Source organism: Chiloscyllium plagiosum, unplaced genomic scaffold (assembly GCF_037043375.1).
Source record: "Chiloscyllium plagiosum isolate Xiang-an unplaced genomic scaffold, Cpla_swu_hap1 HiC_scaffold_33, whole genome shotgun sequence".
Taxonomy (NCBI): Eukaryota; Metazoa; Chordata; class Chondrichthyes; order Orectolobiformes; family Hemiscylliidae; genus Chiloscyllium; species Chiloscyllium plagiosum.
The window spans coordinates 6,620,729-6,644,181 of NW_028270171.1; the positions used below are offsets into that span (position 1 = coordinate 6,620,729).

The 23,453-nt window shown below is 45.4% G+C and overlaps 1 protein-coding gene across 2 annotated transcripts in view; it reads right to left on the minus strand.

Annotated features, from left to right (window-relative positions):
* Positions 1–23,453, minus strand: part of LOC122542007 (receptor-type tyrosine-protein phosphatase H-like) — a 116,370-nt gene that overhangs the window by 64,479 nt on the left and 28,438 nt on the right. For both annotated transcript variants that reach the window (XM_087978247.1, XM_087978246.1), the window contains exons 2-3: positions 12,624–12,651; positions 894–1,136 (exon numbers count right to left, since the gene is read on the minus strand). In XM_087978247.1, coding sequence (XP_087834373.1) covers positions 894–1,136; positions 12,624–12,651 — 271 coding nt within the window. The remainder of the gene's footprint in view (positions 1–893; positions 1,137–12,623; positions 12,652–23,453) is intronic.

Sequence of the window (23,453 nt, forward strand, 5' to 3'; positions counted from 1 at the left end):
GGGTTAGATATAGTTCTTAGGGCTAAAAGGTATGGGGGAGAAAGCGGGAACATGGGACTGAGTTGAATGATCAGCAGAGTAGGATTGATGGGCCAAATGGCATACTGTACCTATTTTCCATATTTCTGTTTACATTGACCTTTTCTGTGAATACCTCACAAAACAACAACTCAAAATGCCAGTAGCTGAATGGCAGAGTAGGCTCAAAGGGCCAAATGGCTTACTCCCGTTCCAATTCTCCATGTTTCTGGACGTCAAGATGATATTTTTAGTACAATGTGTTGGGGGGGTGGTATTATCGCTGGATTGTTAATCCAGAGACCTTAGGTAATGTCCGGGGGACACGGGATTTGAATCCTGCCAAAGCAAATGGCAGAATTTGGATTCATTAAAACAAAATCTGAAATTAAGTGTCAAATGGTGACCATGAATCCATCGTGATTGTTGGAAAAACCCATCTGGTTCACTAATGTCCTTCAGAGAAAGAAACTGCCATCCTTACCTGGCCTACGTGTAACTCCAGACCCACAGCAATGTGGTTGACTCTTAACTGCCCTCTGGGCAATTAGGGAGGGGCAATAAATGCTAGCCTAGGCAGTGCTACCCTCATCTTGTGAATGAATAAACAAAAATGACTATTGGTAGGGGTTGGCGCACTCAGTTTTGCTGCTAACATCTACATCTTAAGAGTGAGATCTCTGATCAATTCTCAAATCTTCCCACAAGTTCCCCAATTACAGGACCTTTAGTAACACCATTGTATCAATCTACTCACCAAGTTCAGGCAAGGGAGTGAGAGAGCTTTATAGTAAGATGAAGTATTTTACATTAGCCACTGTAAGCAGGAAAGGTTTCAGTAAATGCTTCAAAGTGCACTTTCGAACAGAACTTACTTGTCGTTCCTGATTGTACTTGCTGTACTGTGTTGCATGTGTTATTCACGTATTCAATGCAAATTGAAACAGTATAATTCATCCCTTTTGCCAAACCATCGAATATCATATAGCTCCAGCTCTGATTGGCTGTTTTCGTGACATTTTCTAAAGTCACCTGAATCAATTTAAGATCTTCTGTCAGATTTGTCCAGCTAACGTTCAGGGCCGTGGTGTTCACAGGTAGTATAGAGACTGCTGCATCTTGAAAGGGAAATGTAAATATAAAATAAATAAATAAATACATTTTGTTAAAAACAACTGAAGGACTGATGGTGTTTCTTCTACAATAAAACTGCCTGGAAATATTTGCCCAGGAAAGTCCATGGACACACAGACAGTGAAGGTGTTCAAAATGGAAAGAAATGCTTTGTTAGGTAAGCACCAGGCAACTGTAAGGTGTAAGAGAAGCCGCCATGTCTAACAAAATGGCCGACCAGGAATGACGAGCTGATGCTACGTCCCTTATTCAATAAGACTACATGTTCAAGGTAATTTGGTTCCTCACCTGCAGTAAGGAAGTCTTTTGAGTATCTTTTATGTTTATTTGAGTCTTTTCTCCCAGTTTTGTAAACCATTGCAGTCTATTCAAGATAGTAAAGGCATCAATGGGTATGGAGAGAAAGCAAGAATTTGGCCTGGAGGTAGAAGATTAGATTGAACACTGGAGCAGGCTCAAGATGGCCAAAGGGCCTATTCCACATCCTTGTTTCTATGTTTAGGAAGGCATAGGGGGTTGGTTAGTTCAGTTGTGTGAACTTTGTAATGCAGAGTGATGCCAACAGCATGGGTTCAATTTGCATACTGGTTGAGGCTACCATGAAAGACTCTCTTTTTCAACGTCTCCCCTGCCCTGAGGTATGGTGACCCTCAGGTTAAACTCACCACCATTTCTCTCTCTCTCTCTCTCTCTACTGAGAGTGGCCCTGTGCTCTGGTAGGAATATGGTAACTTTAGCTTTGGTGGTTAGTTAGCTCAGTTGGCTGGATAGCTGGTTTGGGATGCTAACAGCATGGACCCAATTCCCACATGGACTGAGGTTACCACAAAGGATTCGCCTTTGCAACATCTCCCCCTCCCCTGAGGTGTGGTGACCCTCCAGTTAAACCACCTCCCTCCCACCCTTGTCTGTCTCTCAAATGAGAGTGGGACAAATAATGACTTTACCTTTAGAGTGAGGCATTTTCAATTGCGTACCACTGTCTTTTCCAGTCCACTGATGGATTCTCTCAAGGTGTTTCACTCACCTGAATCTCAGTACCCATAGTTGTCTCAGCTCCGATCTTTTATCTTAGCTCAGCAGTGACCTCCTAATGAAGACTTCCAACTCTGTTTCAAGTCAAGGGATAGTGGAATGGACTTAAAGCAGAGCTGATTGATAAAGGGTGAGGGAGCAGCTGGGGAACAGGTGGACAGGGTCTTGTGTCTCACTCTAACCCTGTTCTCACGTGTCCCTGACGATTAAGGAAACAACTGCAGAGTCAGTGACATCTGTTTTATTTTAGCTTCTTGGCATTCAGCTAAATTCAGAAGTGGAGAGTCTTCTTCCCTTTTTTATAGACCACTGACATAAGGGGCTGGGCAGTTAACGGACACAATATAGGGCTTGGTATTTGATGGTGACGATACAGAAAGTTGTGACATTGTACTGCAGAGAAATCCCGAAGGCCACGCCTTAGGGATTGCATTGTTGGAGAAACTCAATCCTCTGCACATGGCCAAAAACAGTACAGTGCAATAATAACCCCATTCCTGATGAAGGGTTTGTGCCTGAAACATCGACTCTCCTGCTTCTCGGATGCTGCCTGACCTGTTGTGCTTTTCCAGCACCACACTCTCAACTCTGACCTCCAGCATATGCAGACCTCACTTGCTCCACAGTGCAATAAGAGGCCCTTTAGCTTGTTGGAAAGAGCAATGTAATTAGTACCACACCTCTGCTCTTTCCTAAGGCCCTGCACATTTTCCCTTCCCCAGGTCCCTTTTGGAAGTATCTTGTTGAACCATAGAATCTCTACAGTGTGGAAACAGGCCATTTGGCCCAACAAATCCACACTGACCCTCCAAAGAGTAACCCACCCAGACCCATTCCCCTACTACTTTACATTTACCCCTGACTAATACCCCTAACCCACACATCTTTGAACACTATGGGCAATTTCCCATGGCCAACCCACCAATCCACCCTAACCTGCATTTGGACTGTGGGAGGAAACTGGAGCACCCGGAGGAAACCCACGCAGACACAAGGAGAATGTGCAAGCTCCACAGAGACAGTCCCGGAATATAACAGAATCCTTGTGTAAGTGTGCACTTAAATATTCCATCATGTTGGTTGGATTTATCCCACGTAAACTTGAGATCATTCCAAACTGTTGCCTGTGTCCTCACCCTGGTGCATCCAACTCCTCTGTCTCACTAATCTACGTGATAGTCAATGATACCATCGGCCAAATCTTATGTTTTTTGGGGCGACATCTGGGTTACATTTTGTGAAAGGTTACCCTCACAAAGCCGAGTTCTCTCACCGTATTGCGCAAATTCCGTTTCATTAACCAACCCCGAAGGTGACCCCCATTTCGGATTCCAGCTCTGTCTTACCACATGCATTTCCCGGAACACCTCGCTACCCTCACAGATAGCTGGGAATTCACCAACATCCCTTGACCTCCACGCTATCTTTAAACACCCTCTGTGCCCCGCGAGAAGCACTGTCCGTCTGGAGCTGCTCAGTTTCTGATATTTGCCCTGGATAGGGGTATATCAGCACCCTGCTTTGTGGGCGGGGACCTGGAGGCCCTGCTAGACAGGCTGTTGCAAATGTGGTGGTCCAAATCAGTTTGGAGGGGTGGGGGCAAGCCACCAGTCCATGCCACCCTGGTCCAAGGGTTACAGCAGTCTCAGCCATCTGCACTAATGCCCGATGCTGGAGGAGGAAGGTCAATGACATTCGCCACTCTGCCAAGGTAGGTGCCACCATCTTCTCTCTCCACTCTCTCTTTCCCTGTTACTGCACTCACCTCCCACCAAGGCTCATGCTCCATCACCCTCACGATTAGCTGCAACATCTTCCCTCACTCATGGTAACCCACCCCAACGCCCTCCCGACACACTCACTCTGCGCTGCCCACTCACTCACTTGGGACACCTCCCCACCTGCACCAACAGTAACCAATGTACCACCCACTGCCACCTACTGCAATACTAGCCTGTGTCTCTTTCCAGGGGGCAAACAGTCCAGAAAGGGGCAGAAAGAGTCAAGTTGGGCGGTGGATTGCCTGACATTCAGCTCCAGCCCCCGTTTATGTGGAGTGCACCCCAACCCTGTGCCAAGTGGCTAACGGACTGGTATTGGAGGCTTCCCTCGGTCTCACTGTGCTGGGACCCCCTGACTTGGGTATTGCCCCCTCAACTGGACTGAGGCTGACTGACAACTCATACAATCTTCCTTTGTGTCTGTGGCAAAGGGCAAGGCAGGACAGCAGGGATGTGGGCCTGGAGTGAGTGTGTTTGTGAGTGTATGTGAATCACTGAGGGTGTGAGTGAATGAGTGAGTAATGAGTAAGTGTGTGAGTGTGTGACTGAGTGACTGGGAGTGAGTGAGTGAGTGAATGAGTGAGTGAATGTGTGTGAGTGAGTGAGTGCTATGATTGTGAGTGAGTGAGTGAGTGTGTGTGTGTGTGAGTGCTATGACAGTGAGTGAGTGAGTCAGTGCTATGACAGTGAGTGAGTGATGGAGTGAATGAGAGAGAGTGAGTCAATGCTATGACAGTGAGTGAGTGAGGGAGTGAGTGCTCTGACAGTGAGTGAGGAGCTGGGGCTGTGTCCCTGAGTACACAGTGCCCTTGCTGCTGTGATACACTGAGAGGTATCCAGTGCAGCCCCAGGGGCAGCATTGAAGGGCAGGAGCATCCTGCAAGTCAGAGCATTGAGTATATGAGTTGGGACGTCATGTTACAACTGTACAGGACATTGGTTAGGCCACTTTTGGAATACTGCGTTCAGTTGTGGTTTCCCTGCTCTAGGAAAGATGTTGTGAAACTTGAAAGGGCTCAGAAAAGATTTACAAGAATGTTGCCAGGGTTGGAGGGTTTGAGTTATAGGGAGAGCCTGAATAGGCTGGGGCTGTTTTCCCTGGAACAGGCTGAGGGGTGACTTCATGGAGATTTATAAAATCATGAGGGGCATGGATAGGATAAATAGACATGGTCTTTCTCCCAGGGTGGGGGAATCCAAAGCTAGAAGGCATAGGTTTAAGATGAGAGAGGAAAAATTTAAGAGGGACCTCGGGGCAATGTTTTCATGCAGAGGGTGGTGTGTGTATGGAATGAGCTGCCAGAGGAAGTGGTGGAGGCTGGTACAATTACAACATTTAAAAGATATATGAATAGGAAGGGTTTAGAGGGATATGGGTCAAGTGCTGGCAAATGGGACCACATCAGGTTGGGATATCTGATCGCCATGGACGAGTTGGACCGAAGGATCTGTTTCCATGCTCTACATCTCTACGACTCTATGACCGTAAGCAGATCGGAGATGGACCCTGAGGGCTGGCACGCGTTGGACGCAATGTATGAGAATGTGGAGAGCAGGGGCCAGTGCCCATGGAGTATGCCCAGAGATACCGGTGCCCGATGTCCAACACAGGTGTTGTTCAGAGAAAGTGGCGACTGAATGCGACATGTTACCCGCCCTGGTTTTCATGGCGAGGTCGCTCATTGTTTGGATGAGTTTGGTAGGAGAGGAAGCTGAATATTAATTAATCAGGAGAGTTGAGTCATTCGTAAAAAACAATAATTCCCCTCAATCAGTCACTCGCTGCTGCTCTAAAGCATGAAAGATGGAGTGAGATGTTCCTGATGTTGAGATTGTCTTCGCTGTATTACTTGTCTGACAGGAATCTCATCATAGTCTAGATTGTTCAAACCCTGAAAAGATTCTGCTCACAGTCCCTGAGGGTGGTCGGGTGCTTTGTCATTACAGAGAGATGGTATGGTGGGGGGGAGTTGATTGGAACTAATGGGGAGATTCACCATGCCACATGAGAGGGGCATCCCCCAGTAACTTCAGCTGGCATGGGAAGTGAACTCATTGCATATTGATAACACACCACTTTGCAATCCAGCTCTCCAACACCTTGAGCTAACTGACCAGTCCCTATAATAGCAGCTATTTTAAAAAAAGCCTCGATTTTCAATTTCCCTGCCCATTCTCAAATTCCTTGAGGGCCTCAATCTTTGTAGCCTCCTGTAGCCTCTGCACCTCCTCCCCTTAGATCCCCAGCAACCTTTCAGCTCTGACTTCTTAAAGCAGTTCTAGAGTTTATCGCTCCACAATCAGAGGCTGTAGCTAGGCCCTGAACTCTGGAATTCCCTCTTTATTCTCTCCACCTCCCTATCCCTGTCTCTTAAGATGTTCCTTCAACCTCACTCTTCAACAGGCTTACATACATTTGCCCTAAAACCTCCTGTGCGTCAGCACTACATTTTGTTCAACGCTGCATCTGTATATAAAGGCAAGTTGTTGTTGTAACACTCTGGTTACAGGGCCCACTTGGTGCTGGGAAGTTGTGTCGTATTTAGTCCATCAATTTTCCTGTCACAATCTCAAGCATTTTGACTAAGCTTTTCTCAAACCATTATCTGCTCTAAGATGAACAATAGCTGGCTTAGGTTAATAAGTCATTCAGTGCTTTGCATTATAACAGAAAACCTGATGACACAAGGAATCATGTCCGTACAGGGACTGGATCAGAGACAAATGCCTTTTTCTCTGAAACCCCCCATGACCACAGACAGTTGGGATGGCACAGTGTGGGAGTAAATACAGATAAGAGGTTGAGCAGACAAACTTCACTGGCTGGTGTTGTCTCCTCTCCTGCACTGGCTCGACAATGCTCTGTCTCTGTTACATTGCAAAGAATAGAATGGAGTCAGGAAATGCTTGTAGAAGAGCTAGAATTTCACCCACGCTGAATAAAACAGAGCTGTACAATTGATATCAATGCAGGCATTCTCTTGGTGAGGCTAAATGAACATCAAAGCAGACACAGAGTCATAGAGCTGGACAGCACAGAAACAGTCAGTCCAACTCATCCATGCCGACCAGATATCCTAAATTAATCTAGTCAGATTTGCTAGCATTTGGCCCACATCCCTCTAAACCCTTCTTATTCATATACCCATCGGAATGTCTTTTAAAAGTCATCCAGTCTCCTGAAGAAGGGTTACACCCGAAACATTGACTTCTGATGCTGCCTGGCTGGCTGTGTTCTTCCAGCCTCCTGCCTGTCTACTTGGGATTCCAGCATCTGCAGGTTTTTTTGTCTCCACCATCCTCCCCGGCAGCTCATTCCATACACGCACTACCCTCTGCGTGAACCAGTTGCCCCTTACGTCCCTTTCAAATCTTCCTGCCCTCATCTTTAACCTCTGCCCTCTACTTTTGGGTTCCCCTACCCTGGGGAAAAGACCTTGGCTATTCCCCCTCACCATCTGTAGATCTGGAAACTATTGCAAACACTTTCTGGTGCAGAGGGTTACTTTGCCAAAGCCTGCTAGGAGTACAGGTTAGTTCAGTTGGCTGGATGACTGGTTTACAATGGGCAGAAGTGGGTACTGCAGATGCCGGAGATTAGAGCCAAGGTTAGAGGATTCATTCTTGATGAAAGGCATTTGCCCGAAACATCGATTTTCCTGCTCCTCAGATGCTGCCTGACCTGTTGTGCTTTTCCAGCACCACTCTAACCTTGACTGGTTTACAATGCAGAGTGATGTTAACAGTGCAGGTTCACTTTCCACAGGTTAACCTGATGGTCCGAATTTCTCAATGTTGCTCTCTGCCTATGGTCCTTTCAGACTGTGGCTGCTTTCATTACAATCAGGCATTATCAGAAAACAGAGGAATCTTTGGGTAATTATTCACAGATCCTTGAAGTCGGCAGAGCACATGAATAGGTTAGTGCAGAAGGCATATAGTTTACTTGCTTTCATCAGTCAGAGCATTGAGTATAAGAGCAAGAAGGTTGTGTTGGAGTTGCAGACCATTGGTCAGGCCGCAGCTGGAGTACTGTGTGCAGTTGTGGTCACCTCACCACAGGAAGGATGTGATAGCACTGGAGAGAGTACAGAGGAGGCTCACCAGGATGTTGCTTGCGATGAGATATTGAGCTATAAGCAGAGACTAGATAGGGTTGAATTGTTTTCTTTAGAGCAGAGAAGGCTTTAGAGAGGACACAATTGAGGTGTTTAGCGTTATGAGGAGAATGAACAGGGAGATTAGAGAGCAGCTGTTCCCCTTGGTCGAGGGGTCAATCACGAGAGGGCATAGTTTTCGGGAATGGGGCAGGAGATTCGGGGGGAATTTGGGGAAAAGACTTTTACACTCAGTGGTTGGCGGGAATCTGGAACACACCTTCTGCTTGGGAAGGTAGTGGAGTCCGGAAGACTTACAGGCATTAAAAAAATGTTTGGATAAGCACTTCAAATATCATAACATTCAGGGCTATGGGATATGGGAAACTCGGATTAGCGCACTTTTAGTAGCAGTTAGGTCAATGTTGGCCAGATGGGCCGAAGAACCTTTTCTGCGCTGTATGAATCTATGATCACTTTCTGCTGATGTGCCACACATGCAGGAATTTACTTCAGATTTCTGATTACAAAAGTGAATATGAGCAGTGGGTGCAGTCCCTGCAAGTTTGATAAAAACATGCTAATTGTGTACGTTTCCATTCCAGCGAGACTGTATTTGCTGATCCAGCACTCCCTTTCATAATTGGGCTTTACGGAGAACACTGGGCTTGGCATTAGTGGGAGCATCGATACCCTCTCAAACTGGGACAAACCTGGTCACCTCGACACTTCCCATGCTGCTCTGTAGCCTCAGGTTTCCCTCTTGCAAGTCTGAATGGCCACTTTGTTCTGTGCAAAGTCAGACATTGGCATGATGCCATCTTAATTGATACCTTAATCAGCTCAAATCTGCTGCTCACTGAGTAACCCTGTTACTTTCAACGGGCACCATTTACTCTTCTCGTTGTCGTGGAAAGGCTTCCAACGTCAAACACCCCTCCCACCCCAGTTACACTCTCTCCCAACCTCTTCTGTCAGGCAGAAGGTACAAAAGCTTGAACACCAGCAGGTTGAGGAACAGCTTTTTCCCCGCTGTTATGTAGAACATAGAACAACACAGTGCAGAACAGGCCATTCGGCCCTCGATGTTGCGCTAACCTGTGAACTAATCTAGGCTCATCCCCCTACACTATCTCATCATCATCCATGTGCTTAATTAAGGATTGTTTAAATCTCCCGAAGGTGGCTGAGTTAACTACACTGGCAGGCAGGGTATTCCACTCTCTGCGTAAAGAACCTGCCTCTGACATCAGTCTTAAATCTATCACCCCTCAATTTGTAGCCCCCTTGTACAAGCTGACATCATCATCCTAGGAAAAAGACTCACTGTCTACCCTATCTAATCCTCAGATCATCTTGTATGTCTCTATAAATCCCCCCTTTGCTTTCTTCTTTCCAATGAGAACAGGCCCAAGTCTCTCAGCCTTTCCTCATAAGGCCTTCCCTCCAGACCAGGCAACATCCTGGTAAATCTCCTCTGCACCTTTTCCAATGCTTCCACATCCTTCCTGTAATGGGATAACCAGAACTGTACACAATATTCCAAGTGAGGCCACACTAACATTTTGTACAGTTGCAGCATGACATTACAGCTGCGGAATTCAATCCCTTCCCTATTATATATTATTAGGCTGTTGAACGGATCTATCTAACTTCAAATCTAATGTTGACATTACTTTGTGCACCTCCTGTTCAGCTGCAACCTTGTATACTTCACTCTGTCATCTGTATGTCCTTGTTTGCTATGATCTGCCTGCACTGCTCACAAAACAAAACTTTTCACTGTACTTAGGTACATGCGACCATGATAAATCAAAAAATATCAAATCAAAAGTGAGACACGCACCCGGGACAAAGATTCTGAAGAAAAGTCACACAGTACTCAAAACATTAACTCTGCTTCCCTCTCCACAGATGCTGCCAGACCTGCCGAATTTCTCCAGTACTCTCTATGTTTATTTCAAATTATTCCAATTTCCTTACAAGTTGTAAGTGATCTCACAGAGGAACGTCGAACCATTGAGTTTGCTCTGCGTGTTGTCATAGTGATTTCACAATGTCAGCACCACCCTCCCCTCAGATATAAAGCCTGCTGTATCATTTGGGCCTTTAATTGATACAATCTGAAAGCAGGGATCTTGTTTCAGTTCATGAATGAGGGCATCGTTTAAAAAAGAATCAGCAAATGCTGAGAACTAGAATCAAGGGTCACAGTGTAAGGATTATGGGTAGGCCATTGGGACTGAGATGAGGAGAAGTGTCTTCATTCAGGGAGTGGGGAGCCTGTGGAATTCTCTGTCATAGAAAGTGGTTGAGACCTAAACATTGAACGTTTTCAAGAAGGAGTTGGATATAGGTGCAAAATACTGCAGATTCTGGTAACTGCACTGAAAACAAAAAAATGCTGGAAATCACCAGGGGTCAGGCAGCATCCATGGAGAGAAAGCAAGCCAATCTTTCAAGTCTAGATTAGATTAATTACAGCATGGAAACAGGCCCTTCAGCCCAACAAGTCCATACCGACCCTCCGAAGAGCAACCCACCCAGACCCATTCCCCTACACCTAACACTACGTAATTTAACATGGCCAATTCACCTAACTTGCACATTTTTTTGGACTGTGGGAGGAAACTGGAGCAAACCCACGCAGACAGGGGGAGAATGTGCAAACTCCACACTGACAGTTGCCTGAGGTAGGAATTGAACCCGGGTCTCTGGCGCTGTGAGGCAGCAGTGCTAGCTACTGTACCACCGTGCCACCCGAAACAATGACTCTTCGTCAGAGCAAGTCTGAGTTAGATATAAATCTTTGGGCAAAAGGGATCAAAAGGTATGGGGGAGAAAGCAGGAACAGGGGCTGAGTTGGATGATCAGCCATGATCAGATTGAAAGGTGGAACAGGCTTGAAGGGCTGAATGGCCTCCTCCTGCTCCTGCTACTTTTAATATTTCTAAACATACACCCACCCACCATTTAAACTGATAACAAGGGTGGTTCCAGAGTGAAGGTGCTGGATGGGTCATCTTTCATAAGCTCTTTCACATGTCCCATTAGCTGTTAAGGTAACGGTCAAAACTACAAGAGTCGCTCAGCAAATGGTCATATCATTGAGAAAACATCTCAGCTCAGCAACACAGAATTTTTTTTTCTCGTTTCCCGTCAGTGTGGGAAGTTGCTGAGAAATTCAAAGAAAAAGGAAGATGTGTGTGAAGTCATTCAGGCCTCAGAGTAAATCAGGCAAAGGCCACATATTTCACAGACAGCAGTGCGGAAGATCAATTGGTGCTACGGCGTGTGGCGTGATAAAGAGATATTCTCGTTCACTCATATTTGATGTTAAGATCAATCTAATCTCATTTGGATTCCTCGTCAAGTCACTTTCCAAAGAGGGGAACACGTCTGACATTATGTTGCAGGCCACAGGGTTATGTAGATCATAATCCCTTAGATCACGCTAGACATGGGTTAGTAAAGGCCCATTCCAGATCATTGTAGATGCAAGGCCTAGTAACAGTGTGGTGAATGGGAGTGAGTACAATTATTAAAACCTACATTTACATAGCACCTTCAATATTGAAAGAGTTCAGAAAAGCTTTACAAGAATGTTGCCAGGGTTGGAGAGTTTGATCTATAGGGAGAGGATGAGTAGGCTGGGACTGTTTTCCCTGGTGTGTTGGAGGCTGAGGGGTGACCTTATAGAGGTTTATAAAATCATGAGGGGCATGGATAGGGTAAATAGACAAGGTCTTTTCCCTGGGATCAGGGAGTCCAGAACTAGAGGGCATAGGTTTAGGGTGAGAGGGGAAAGATATAAAAGGGACCTAAGGGGCAGCTTTTTCACGCAGAGGGTGGTGCATGTATGGAATGAGCTGCCAAGGAAGGGGTGGAAGCTGGTACAATTACAGCATTTAAAAGGCATCTGGATGGGCCAAGTGCTGGGAAATGGGATTAGATTAGGTTAGGATATCTGGCCAACACGGACGAGTTGGAACAGAATGTTTCTATGACTCTATGATGGAAGGTCCAAAGGTGCTTCATAGGAGCATTAGATAACAAAACCTGACACCTCCAGGAGATACTAAGCCAGCACAATAGTCTGCTAAATCGGGGGGAGTGTCTTAAAGGAGGTAAGTGAGGTCAAGAGGTAGATGGAGGGATTTCTAGAGCTCAGAGCCAAGGCAAATGAAGGCACCACCACCAGACGTGGAGCAATTAAAATCGAGAATGAGCAAAGGGCAATACTAAGAGGAGAGCCAAGGTCTCAGAGGATAATGAGGCTAGAGGAGAAACAATGAGGGGTGAGGCTGTGGGTGAATATGAAAACGAAGGGGAGAATTTTACCATTGGGTCATTGAACAAGGGGCCGGCAACAAGGGACTGCCCTGTGAACTCTTCTGCCTGACTAAAGCAACAACACTTTCCTTTCGAGCTGAAATTACAATGTTAGTTTCATGAAAGGGGAATTAACCTCAAAGGAGAACAAACAGAATATTCACCAACTGCAGTCCAACTGCACTTTTATCATATCTTATAATCACGGTGAAATTGTGGAACTTACCAGAACAATTCTGGCTGTAGACGATCTCCTGTTGATTGAGAAAGAAACTGAGTTAGTGTTGGGATAGTATATACAATGCTAATCAAAAGCTTAATTCCTCAGCTGACTTCCTTTATTTTCAATTTCCTGATTATTGGAAATGACCATTTTGCCACAGAAATGCTGGTGTTAGTATCATGACACATCTGTGCTAAGAAACCCTTCATTATAAATTCTCACCCTCTAGTTTACCATCCCGTCCATATTCAACGTGCCCACCCTTCATCGCTGAACATGCATTTCTCAGCTCAGATTGATTTAAAATTTGCCTGAGAAACTTCCAATTACAGTTCCCAGACTACCCCTCTCACTCTATCCCTCGCACTTCATCCCCAGTCTTCACATTCCCTCCCCGTCCCTCTGACCCCCTCCCAACTTCTTCCCTCCCCCATGAACATTCCCCCTTCCCCTCTTTCTCTGTCCCCATTCCCTCTCTCCCTCGTAGATACAGCGTATATTTTTAGAATGAGAATTAGCTTCATTGTCACATGTACTCAAAGGAGTACGTTGAAAAGTGTATCAGTTGCCAGTTATAGCACATCTTCGGTACAAAGTTCCCCACATATAGCTGCTTCAGTTATAGTTCTTAGAAAAAATAGAGAATTGAAAAGTCTAGCATTGCAGATTTTAGGAATAAATTATAAAATGGAGGAAAAAATGTTCAGTACAACGGTCTTCGACCCCAGTCTATACTGGCACCTAGTGTCCCGGCTGCAATGGGTCTTGACTCTAGACTGCACCGGGCTTGACCTCAGGCATCACGTGGCCAGGATATCGCTCTGGAATCACTGCAAAACAGATACCCAAGCTGAGGCCAGGTATTGGGTCAGTTAGCTTGACAGCTGGTTTGCAATGCAGAGTGATACCAACAGCAGCAATTCAATTCCTGCACCGGCTGGGATTACTGTGACAGACTTCCCCTGCTCAACCTCTCCCCTTGCTTGAGTTTGGTGACCTTCAGGTTAAGCTACAACAGTCAACTGTGCTGGTCTGCTGCTGACAGCGCTTGGAGACAGACTCTGATGATTGCCTTTCTTGTGTATCTGACCTATGCTTATACTGTGGATAGCTGGAATTATTTTTTCTTCATTTCTCTAGGTTTGTACTGAGGTACCTAAGATGGCACTGTAAGAGGCAATTTCTAAATTTTTCACTGTACTCATTTGTGTACCTGACAATAAAGCTAATGCATTCATTCATTCATTCATCTCTCTCTAATGAGTGAGCGGCTGCTATGATCTGGTAAGACTATGGTGACTTTCCCTAGTGTAGTGATTGGAACCAGGTGGATCATGTTCACTATGAGATCCTTGATTGGGTTGCTAACCTGCATAACCATTATAAACATCCTTGATGTGAAGGGCACTGCTTGTCACTGGCCACTTGGGCGTTTCCTTTCTTCCTTGTGGTGGAAATTGAATAAAGATTTGTGCACCTTGTGTCTCTCACTGTGTCTCACACCTGCACACACACAACATGGGTGCTAGGGAAAATATAAGCACTACCGCAGTTAGGGGGTAGTGTGGGGGTAAAAGAAGAAAAGGGAAAAAAAAATTAGAATTTAGAAAAAAAAATTAAATCTATAATCGGGTATTTGGGTCCAAAGAAAAATATAACCAGGAGATTAGAATCTCCTCAGTTGAGGACTGACTCTGAGCTGGCTGGCCGAGTTGCAAAAAAAAGGAAAAAAACTATGAACAGGGTATTCAGAATCTGCTTAATTCAGGAACTGACTCCCAGCTGGCTGGCTGTAGCCAGTGTATTGAGCACATGTGGATAAAGGGGGAGTTAGTGATGGGATACCAGCCTCTGGGCAGTTATTTCTCCCATGCTTTATATTTATTTATTTACGGGATATGGGCTTTGTTGGGTGAGCCAGCATTTATTGCCCCTCCCTAATTGCCCCTTGAGAATGTGGTGGTGAATGGTCTTTTTGAGACACTGCAGTCCATGTACTTGATGGACACCCACAGTTCTGTTAGGGAAGGAGTTCGAGAATGTTGACCCAGCAACACTGAATGAATGATGACATAGTTCTGCGTAATATACCACTATGCATGTATTTACTAAAATATCATGTCCTGGTCTATGTTAACATGACGTATATCATAAAGTATAAAACATATGTCACAACAGCTATCATATGGTTAATATCATGACTTTTCCCCAAGGTGAGGAATTTCAAGACCGGGGGCACATTTTTAAAGAGAGAGATATTTAAAAAAGACGTGAAGGGCAACTATTTCACACAGATGGTGGTTTGTGTGTGGAATGAACCTCCTAAGGAAGTGCTGGATGTGGGTACAATTACAACATTTAAAAGACATTTGGATAAGCACATGAATAGGAAAGGTTTAGAGGGATAAGGGCCAGGAGCAGGCAGGCGAGACTAGTTTAGTTTGGGATTATGTTCGACATGGACTGGTTGAACCAAAGGGTCTGTTTCCATGCTGTATGACTCAACGACTCTAGATCATCCACAATTATCTACCACAAAGTACCATAATTGTGATGAACAATGTGTCATTCATATGTTAGCATCATTTTATCTTTAGAGTTTGAATGTTAAACTAGTGGCTTGTTGGTTTTTTGACAATGAATTTAAAAATTAACTAAGCTAGATTTACTGGAGCCATAATGTAAATTACTTCCTGCCTCCTGGTGTGTAATACAAATCTATTTTCAAAATGGGGGTTTACGACCAGAGAAAGAAAACATTAAGTTATTAATTTAACTGAATCTAGAATGAACAATTTTTTTAAAAATGTAGCTCAAATGCTTTTGGGTTCTGTTCAAAGAAGACCTGATTGAGGTCAGCTGCAAATGTAAACTCTCCTAGAAAGGGAGACTGTCCAGAGCACTTAAAGAAGTACATTACCTCAGTTAAACAGTATAGTTGGTGAAACTTTCAGACCAGGAGTGTTTGATTGGAAACCTGCACTCATTATTCAAAGCTGAGAAAATCTAAGCTCTCACCTGTGTGGGTGGTGAAGGGAAAAGAGACACACAACTCACAGTTCTGGAATTAGGAAGAAACAGGAAGGGATTTCTCTGGATCTGATTAAATGTAAAATGATGATGTTGGGGAGTAGATGGGATTTTGTTTTGCTGGCTATATTGAAATTTTCTGCTCTATGCTTTATGTAAATATTTTGGTTCATTTCATTTTAATTTCTTTAAGTGATACTTCTGGTTATTGTTAAAACCAAATCTGCTGCCTTGTAGGGTCAAGTGTGTGGTGCTGGAAAAGCACAGCCAGTCAGGCAGCATCCGAGGAGCAGGAGAATCGACATTCCGGGCATAAGCCCTTCATCAGGAATGAGGCTTGTGGGCCGGGGGGGCTGAGAGATAAATGGGAGCAGGGTAGGGTTGGGGGATAGGGAGCTGAGAATGCGATAGGCAGATGAAGGTGAGAGAAAAGGTGATATGTCAGAGAGGGGGGGTGGAATGGGTAGATGGGAAGGGTGATGGACAGGTCAGGCGGGCAGTGCTGAGTTGGAGACTTGGGACTAGGATAATATGGGGGGGAAGGAGAAATTAGGAAACTGTTGAAATCCACATTGATCCCGTGTGGTTGCAGGGTCCCAAGGTGGAATATAAGGCATTCTACCTCCAGGCGTCAGGTGGTAACGGTTTGGTGGTGGAGGTGGCCCAAGACCTGCATGTCCTTTATTGAGTGGGAGGGGGAGTTGAAGTGTTCAGCCATGGGTTGGTTGGGGTTGAGGTGGGGTTGGTTGGTGCAGGTGTCCCAGAGGTGTTCTCTGCAACAGTCCGCAAGTTGGCGCCCTGTCTCTCTGGTGTAGTTGGGACCACATTGAGTGCAATTGATGCAGGAGATGACATTGGTAAAGGTACAGGTAAATTCCTGTCAGATGTGGAAGGATCTTTTGGGGCCTTGGACGGAGGTGAGTGGGAGAGGTGTGGCTGCAGGTTTTGCACTTCCTGCAGCGGCTGGGAAAGATGCCCAGAGTTGGGTGTGAGCTGGTGGGGGATGTGGACCTGAGGAAGGAGTCACGGAGGGAATGGTCAGTCCGGAACACTGATAGGGGTGGGGAAGGAAATATATTTCTGATGGTGGGGTCTGTTTGTAGGTAGCAGAAGTGGCAGAGGATGATGTGATGTATACGGTGATTGGTGGGGTAGAAGGTGAGGACCAGGGGATTCTGTCCTTGCTGCACTGGGAGGGGTGGGGTTCAAGGGCGGTGATGTGGGAAGATGTGGAGGAGATGCGCTGGAGGGCATTGTCGACCACGTGGGAAGGGAAATTGCGATCTTGGAAGAAAGAGGCCACCTGGGATTTTCTAAGGTGGAATTGGTCATCCTGTGAACAGATGCAGCAGAGGCAGAGGAATTGGAAATAAGGGATAGCATTTTTAGGGTGGAAGGAGGTGTAGTCTAGGTAGCTGTGGGAGTCGGTGGGTTTGTAGTAGACCTGCCGCCTTGTAGGCTCATGTTACAGTGAAATACTGCCCTATCAAAAAAGGATCGAACAAGCCAGAACATATCATTGTGGGAAATGTCTTGTCTTGAGGCGGCACGGTTAGCACCGCTGCCTCACAGTACCAGCGTCCCAGGTTCAATTCCAGCCTTGGGCAACTGTCTGTGTGGAGTTTTCACATTCTCCCCGTGTCTGCGTGGGTTTCCTCTGGGTGCTCCGGTTTCCTCCCGCAATCCAAAAATGCGCAGGTTAGGTGAATTGACCATGCTAAATTCCCTGTAGTGCGAGGTGGATTAGTCAGGGGTAAATATAGGGGAGTGGGTTTCTCTTTGGAGGGTCGGTGTGGACTGGTTGGGCCGAAGGGCCTGTTTCCGCACTGTAGGGAATCTAATCTAATCTAAATTGCCCATAGTGTTAGGTGCATTAGTCAGAGGGAAAGGAGTCTGGGTGGGTTACTCTTTGGAGGGTCGATGTGGACTGGTTGGGCCAAAGGGCCTGTTTCTGCACTGTAGGGAATCTAATCTAATCTGAGAAAATGTAGTGGTAATATCAACTGGGATTATAACATAATACCTATATTATGAAACACTTGTCATATGTTACATGAAATATTATGTTATATATTACACAAATGTGGGCTCATAACAAGCAGAGTCATGAGAACTTATAATGAGAAACAATAAAGAGCCTGAAGAGACCCCATCTGGAGTGCTGTGTGCAGTTTTGGTCTCCTTACCTAAAGCAAGATATACTTGCCATAGAGAGTGCAACTATGACTGGAATAGGGGGAATGCCTTATGTTTCTCTGGTGTTAAGAGGAATGAGAGGTGATCTTGAAATACTGCCCTATCAATACTGGGACCCTGGTGCTGTGAGGCCGCGGTGATAATCGTGCCGCCTCAAGACAAGACATTTCCCACAATGATATGTTCTGGCTTGTTCGATCTTTTTTTTGATAGGGCAGTATTTCACTGTAATATAGAAAGTTCTTATAGTGCTTGGCAGGATAGAGGCAAGAACAGTCTTTTTCCTGGCTGAGGCAGAGGGATGTGGTGGGTATTGATAGTAGTGGAAGGCATTGTCAGTGGTAGGTATTGTTGGTGTTGGTGGTGGATATTGGTGTTGGTGATGGGTATTGTTGGTGTTGGTTTCGGTGGTGATGATGGGTATTGGTATTGGTGGTGGTGTGTCTTGGTGATATTGGTGGTGGTGTTGGGTACCAGTGTTGATGGGTATTGGTGGTGCTGGTGGTGATGTTGGGTACCAGTGTTGATGGGTATTGGTGGTGCTGGTGGTGATGTTGGGTATCAGTGTTGATGGGTATTGGTGGTGCTGGTGGTGATGTTGGGTACCAGTGTTGATGGGTATTGGTGGTGCTGGTGGTGATGTTGGGTATCAGTGTTGATGGGTATTGGTGGTGCTGATGGTGATGTTGGGTACCAGTGTTGATGAGTATTGGTGGTGCTGGTGGTGATGTTGGGTATCAGTGTTGATGGGTATTGGTGTTGGTGATGATGGGTATGGTTGGTGTTGATGGTGATGTTGGTTATCAATGTTGGTGTGTATTGGTGGTGGTGATAGTGGGTGTTGGTGGTGATGGGTATTCTTGGTGATAGTACTGGTGGTGCTGGTGGTGATGGTGGGTATCAATGTTGGTGATGTTGGTGGGTATTGGTAGCGTTGGTCTAGAATGAGGGGTCACACTTTCAGAATCAAGGGCAGGCCATTCAGATTGAGATGAGGAGGAATTTCTTTGCGCAGTGGGTTGTGAATCTTTGGAATTCTCTGTCCCAAAGGGTGGTGGAGGTCTTATTGCTGAACATGTTTAAGACCGAGGACAATAGATTTCAACATATCAAAAACATTGAGGGATAAGTGGACAGTACAGTAAAGCTGTGTTGAAATGGAGGATCAGTCATGATCCCACTGGATAGCAAAGTGGGCTTAAAGGGCTGAATGGCCTACTTCTGTTCCTATTTCTTACGTTCTTATATATAACAGCATATAGAACATACGTTGCAACAAATATATATCACCTAATCATAGAATCCCTACACTGTGGAATCAAGCCATTCCACCCACCGATTCCACACTGACCCTCTGAACACCATCCCAACCAGACCCATCCCATCCCTGTAACCCCACATTTCCCTTGGCTAACCCACCAAGCCTGCACACTATACACAATTTCTCATGGCCAATCCACCCTAACCTACACATCTTTGGAGTGTGGGAGGAAACCCACGCAGACACAGGGAGAATGTGCAAACTCTACACAGACAGTCACCTGAGGTTGGGATTGAACCCAGGTCCTTGGTGCTGTGACACAGTGCTGCCTGGAGCCTTGAAGTATTAAATTTGATTCCCCCTATCCAAATAGTGGAGATTGTTGAGAGTAGCTGGGGCCCAAACACTGATCCCTGTTGTACTTCACTAGATACCACCTTCCATAAAAAAACCCCATGCAATCCAACCCTCTATTTCATGTCTGCTAACCAGTTCTTAAAAAATGTCAGCATGCGTTTTAACCTTGCACCGTAGCCTCTTTTGTGAGGCTTTAACAAAAATCTCTTGAACGTTGAGCATATCCTTCTAATATCCATTATATTGCCTGACATTCATCAGCTAGGGCTGAAGCCATGCCAAGTTCATTACCATCCAGCGGTTAGTATTCATCACATTTGGTTAACATTTACCTTTTAAATAACATGCTACGATGCACTTGTGGTGTGCCAAGGTGATCTTTCATGTCCCTACCTAACTAATTCATTCACAAATGGAGACAGAAATCAATAAGCTCTCTGAAATAGAGGCTGCCAGTCTGATATCCCAAACAAAGTTTGAAAACAGCAGGTTAGGCAGCACGTAAGGAAAAAGAGCGGGGATTTGTAAAGTTGGTGCTTAACCATTTCAGATGCCAGACTGCATTCTCATTTTCACAGACAGTGGAAAATGTTTCTATTGAGACCATTTACCCTTCAAGACTTATATTTACCGTCAAAATCTTTAAGACCCAGCATCGGTTTGCCTAGTCACTTCAGGGGTCAGCTAGCTCAATTGGCTGGATGGCTGGCTGTCAATGTGGAATGATGCTGTTAAGCAATGTTCCATTCCCATACTGGCTGAGGATACATACCTTCTCATATATTACCTGAGGCATGGTGACTCCCCCCAGGCTAAACCACTGCCAGCTGTCTGTCTGACAGAGTGAGACTATCCTGACTTTACCTTCTTTATCTTGCATTACCCTTTGATATGGAATTTCTTATGCCTCCTGCTCTATCACAGGTCTTCCTTTTCCTTCTCAAATCCTTTCGATCCTCCCCGTTGCCTCTTTCCCCCCAACCCCGCCTCTCTAATACCACTCTCTCTGTCTCTGGTTTTGCAGTTCCTTCTCAGACCCTGTAGCTTCTTGCAGCAAGGTCATCGAGCTGAAAGAGAAATCTTTCTCTCCTTTCCCCTGTGAGATGCATTGTGGATTCCACCCAATTCTACTCTTTAGGGGAAACTCTGTACACCACTTTACAGAGAGACACCATTGAGTTGGTGGGCTGAATGGCCTCCTTCTGTGCCAAAATGGCTCTAAGACACGGGCGGTGGATCCTTTCTGCCTGCTAACAAGGGACCTATAACTTGCCTGAATTTGCTCATTCAACATAACATTAGGTTACCCCAAATATAAGTGGATTCAATGCACCTTTGCTCATAGAAGCCCTACAGTGTGGAAGCAGGCCATTCAGCTTATCGAGTCACACCACCCTCCCACCCAGAATCACCCAATCCCTGTAACTCGACATTTCCCACGGCTAACCCACCTAGTATACACATCCCTGGACACTATGGGGCAAATTAGCATGGCCAATCCACCTAACCTGCACATCTTTGGACTGTGGAAGAAAACAAGAGCAAATCCATGCAGACACAGAGAGAATGTGCAAATGCCACACAGACAGTTGCCTGAGGGTAGAATTGAACCCATATCCCTGGCACTGGTTGAGGCAGCAGTGTTAACCACTGAGCCACTATGCCATTGCTCAGAAATTGGAGATGCTGGTGTTGGACTGGGCTGTACAAAGTTAAAAATCACACAACACCAGGTTATAGTCCAACAGGAAAGCACTAGCTTTCGGAGCGACGCTCCTTCATCAGGTGGTTGCTCAAGAATGCCAGCTCCACAAGTGGTTCTAATGAAGGGACATCGCAGGAATATTGTTTAGACAAAAAAAAATTGAGTTGAATGTGAATAAAGGTAAAGTCATCATGGGACTGCTCTCTCATTAGAGAGAGATATAACAGGTGGTGGTTTAACCTGAGGGTCACCACACCTCAGGCAAAGGGAGAGGTTGAGAAGGAGAGTCCTTCATGGTAAACCCAGCGGTGTGGGTATTGAACCCTCAATATTAGCATTATGGCTATAACATAAACAAGCCATTAAGCCAATTGTGCTCACTGACTGACCTACAGAAACAGTGTGGGATAATGATGCTTGTCCAGCTCACTGTTTCACCCACCTCCACAAAAAATAATTCTTTATGGGCTGGACAGTGGTATTGAGGAGGTTGGACTGTAAATCTACAGGAATCTGGGACACAGATTTAACCCACCCCATGAATTCAATTAATAACTTTGGCATTGAGAGCTAATCAGTAATACTATAATGACAACTACCGACAATTGTCATAAAAACTCATCAGGATCACTAATGTCCTTCAGGGAAGGAAATTGCCATCCTTACCTGGTCTGGCCTACATGTGACTCCAGACCCACAGCAATGTAGTTGATTCTTAACTGACCTCTCGGCAGTGGCCATGCAAGCCTCGCAGTTAAGGGCGATTAAGGATGGGCATCAAACAATGTTCCCTCTAATTTCCTTTTCGGCATTCAGACCTCCGGGATCTGGGCACAACAGTGGCTTCCGAAATGGAATGTGCATTGGCACGCGCTGAACCTCAGCGTGAAGGGAACATCGGCAACAAATTCTCGCTGGCAACACCCACGTCCCATGAAAGGGTTAAAACAGACTTCCTTTTCAATAGCAGTGTTTCATTAAAGAGGCAGGCGTGATACAGAAGCTTGTAACCTGAAGCTTTGCCAGTATCTGGGTATATCCAGCATGTACCCAGGCTGACCTGAGGTCTGTGCCCCCGGCACAGCCAGACAGATATCATTTCTAGCCTCTGGGGTGGTGCCCAGCACTCTGTTAATGCAGCAGGTAAAGTGTCATTCTGAGATCTGCCTTCTGCGTTTCCCTGAATCACAGAACTTCTACAGTGCAAGAGGAAGGAAATTTGGGACATCATGTCTGTATTGGATCGCTAAATGAGAAATGCAGACTTCCCAATTACCAGTCCCTTGCTCCCACTTCCCCATGTAACCCTGCACACCCTCCCATAGAATCCCTATAGTGTGGGAACAGGTCATAATCAACCCTCTGAAAAGCATCCCACCTGAACATTTCTCTTGGCCAATCCATCCCAACCTACACATCTTTGAAGTGTGGGAGAAAACTGGAGCAGCCAGAGGAAACACATACAGACTCAGGGTGAATGTGCAAACTCCACACAGACAGTCGCCCGAGGGTGGAAGTGAACCTGGGTTACGAGCATTATGAGGCAGCAGTGCTAACCACTGAGCTTCCCTACTTCCTTCTCAGGTGACAATTCAATCCCCCCTGAAATGAATCTCATTTTCAGGAGAACCAGTTTTAGGATTACTTGTTTTGCCGAATATAGTCGAAACCTTATCATCGCTATGAGGGGGAGTGGTGTGACAGGGAATGGGCAGGTAGGTAGGAGTGGCAGAAAACACAGTGAGAGTGAAACAAATCTCAGTGTCTCCATTGGCACATATTACCAAAAAGTACAGAAAATAACTCTTCAATTGAATTATTAGTTTCAAGTTGAAAGAGTTTCTAGTAAATATTAGCAAGTTTCATTTTAACTTTGCAGAAAAAGGCAACAATTTTCTTTATGTGCAGAATATCAGCCTGCATTATCAACCTGTAAAGTTTTATTCTGCATATCATAAACAATGATTAAGGGCAATTTAACTTTGCTCATGAGATGATTTGTATAATTAGTTAGACTGAATGACAATTGATACCTTTCTGTCCCATGACAGTGAGGAGCCAAAATTACACCTGCAAGTGTACCCTCTGTTTATTATGTATGATTAATCAGATACAATCAACATCATTCCGCCTGATTCACTTTCCAGTTTCAATCAGTCCAAGGCAAAGTGCTCAGTTCAATGAGAAAATGTCTACAAAGGAATAAATCTTCAGCAAGAAGCGATAATAGTTTTGATTAAACTCTGCTGCACTCTCAAACAGTGGATTCCAGTCCTAACCACTG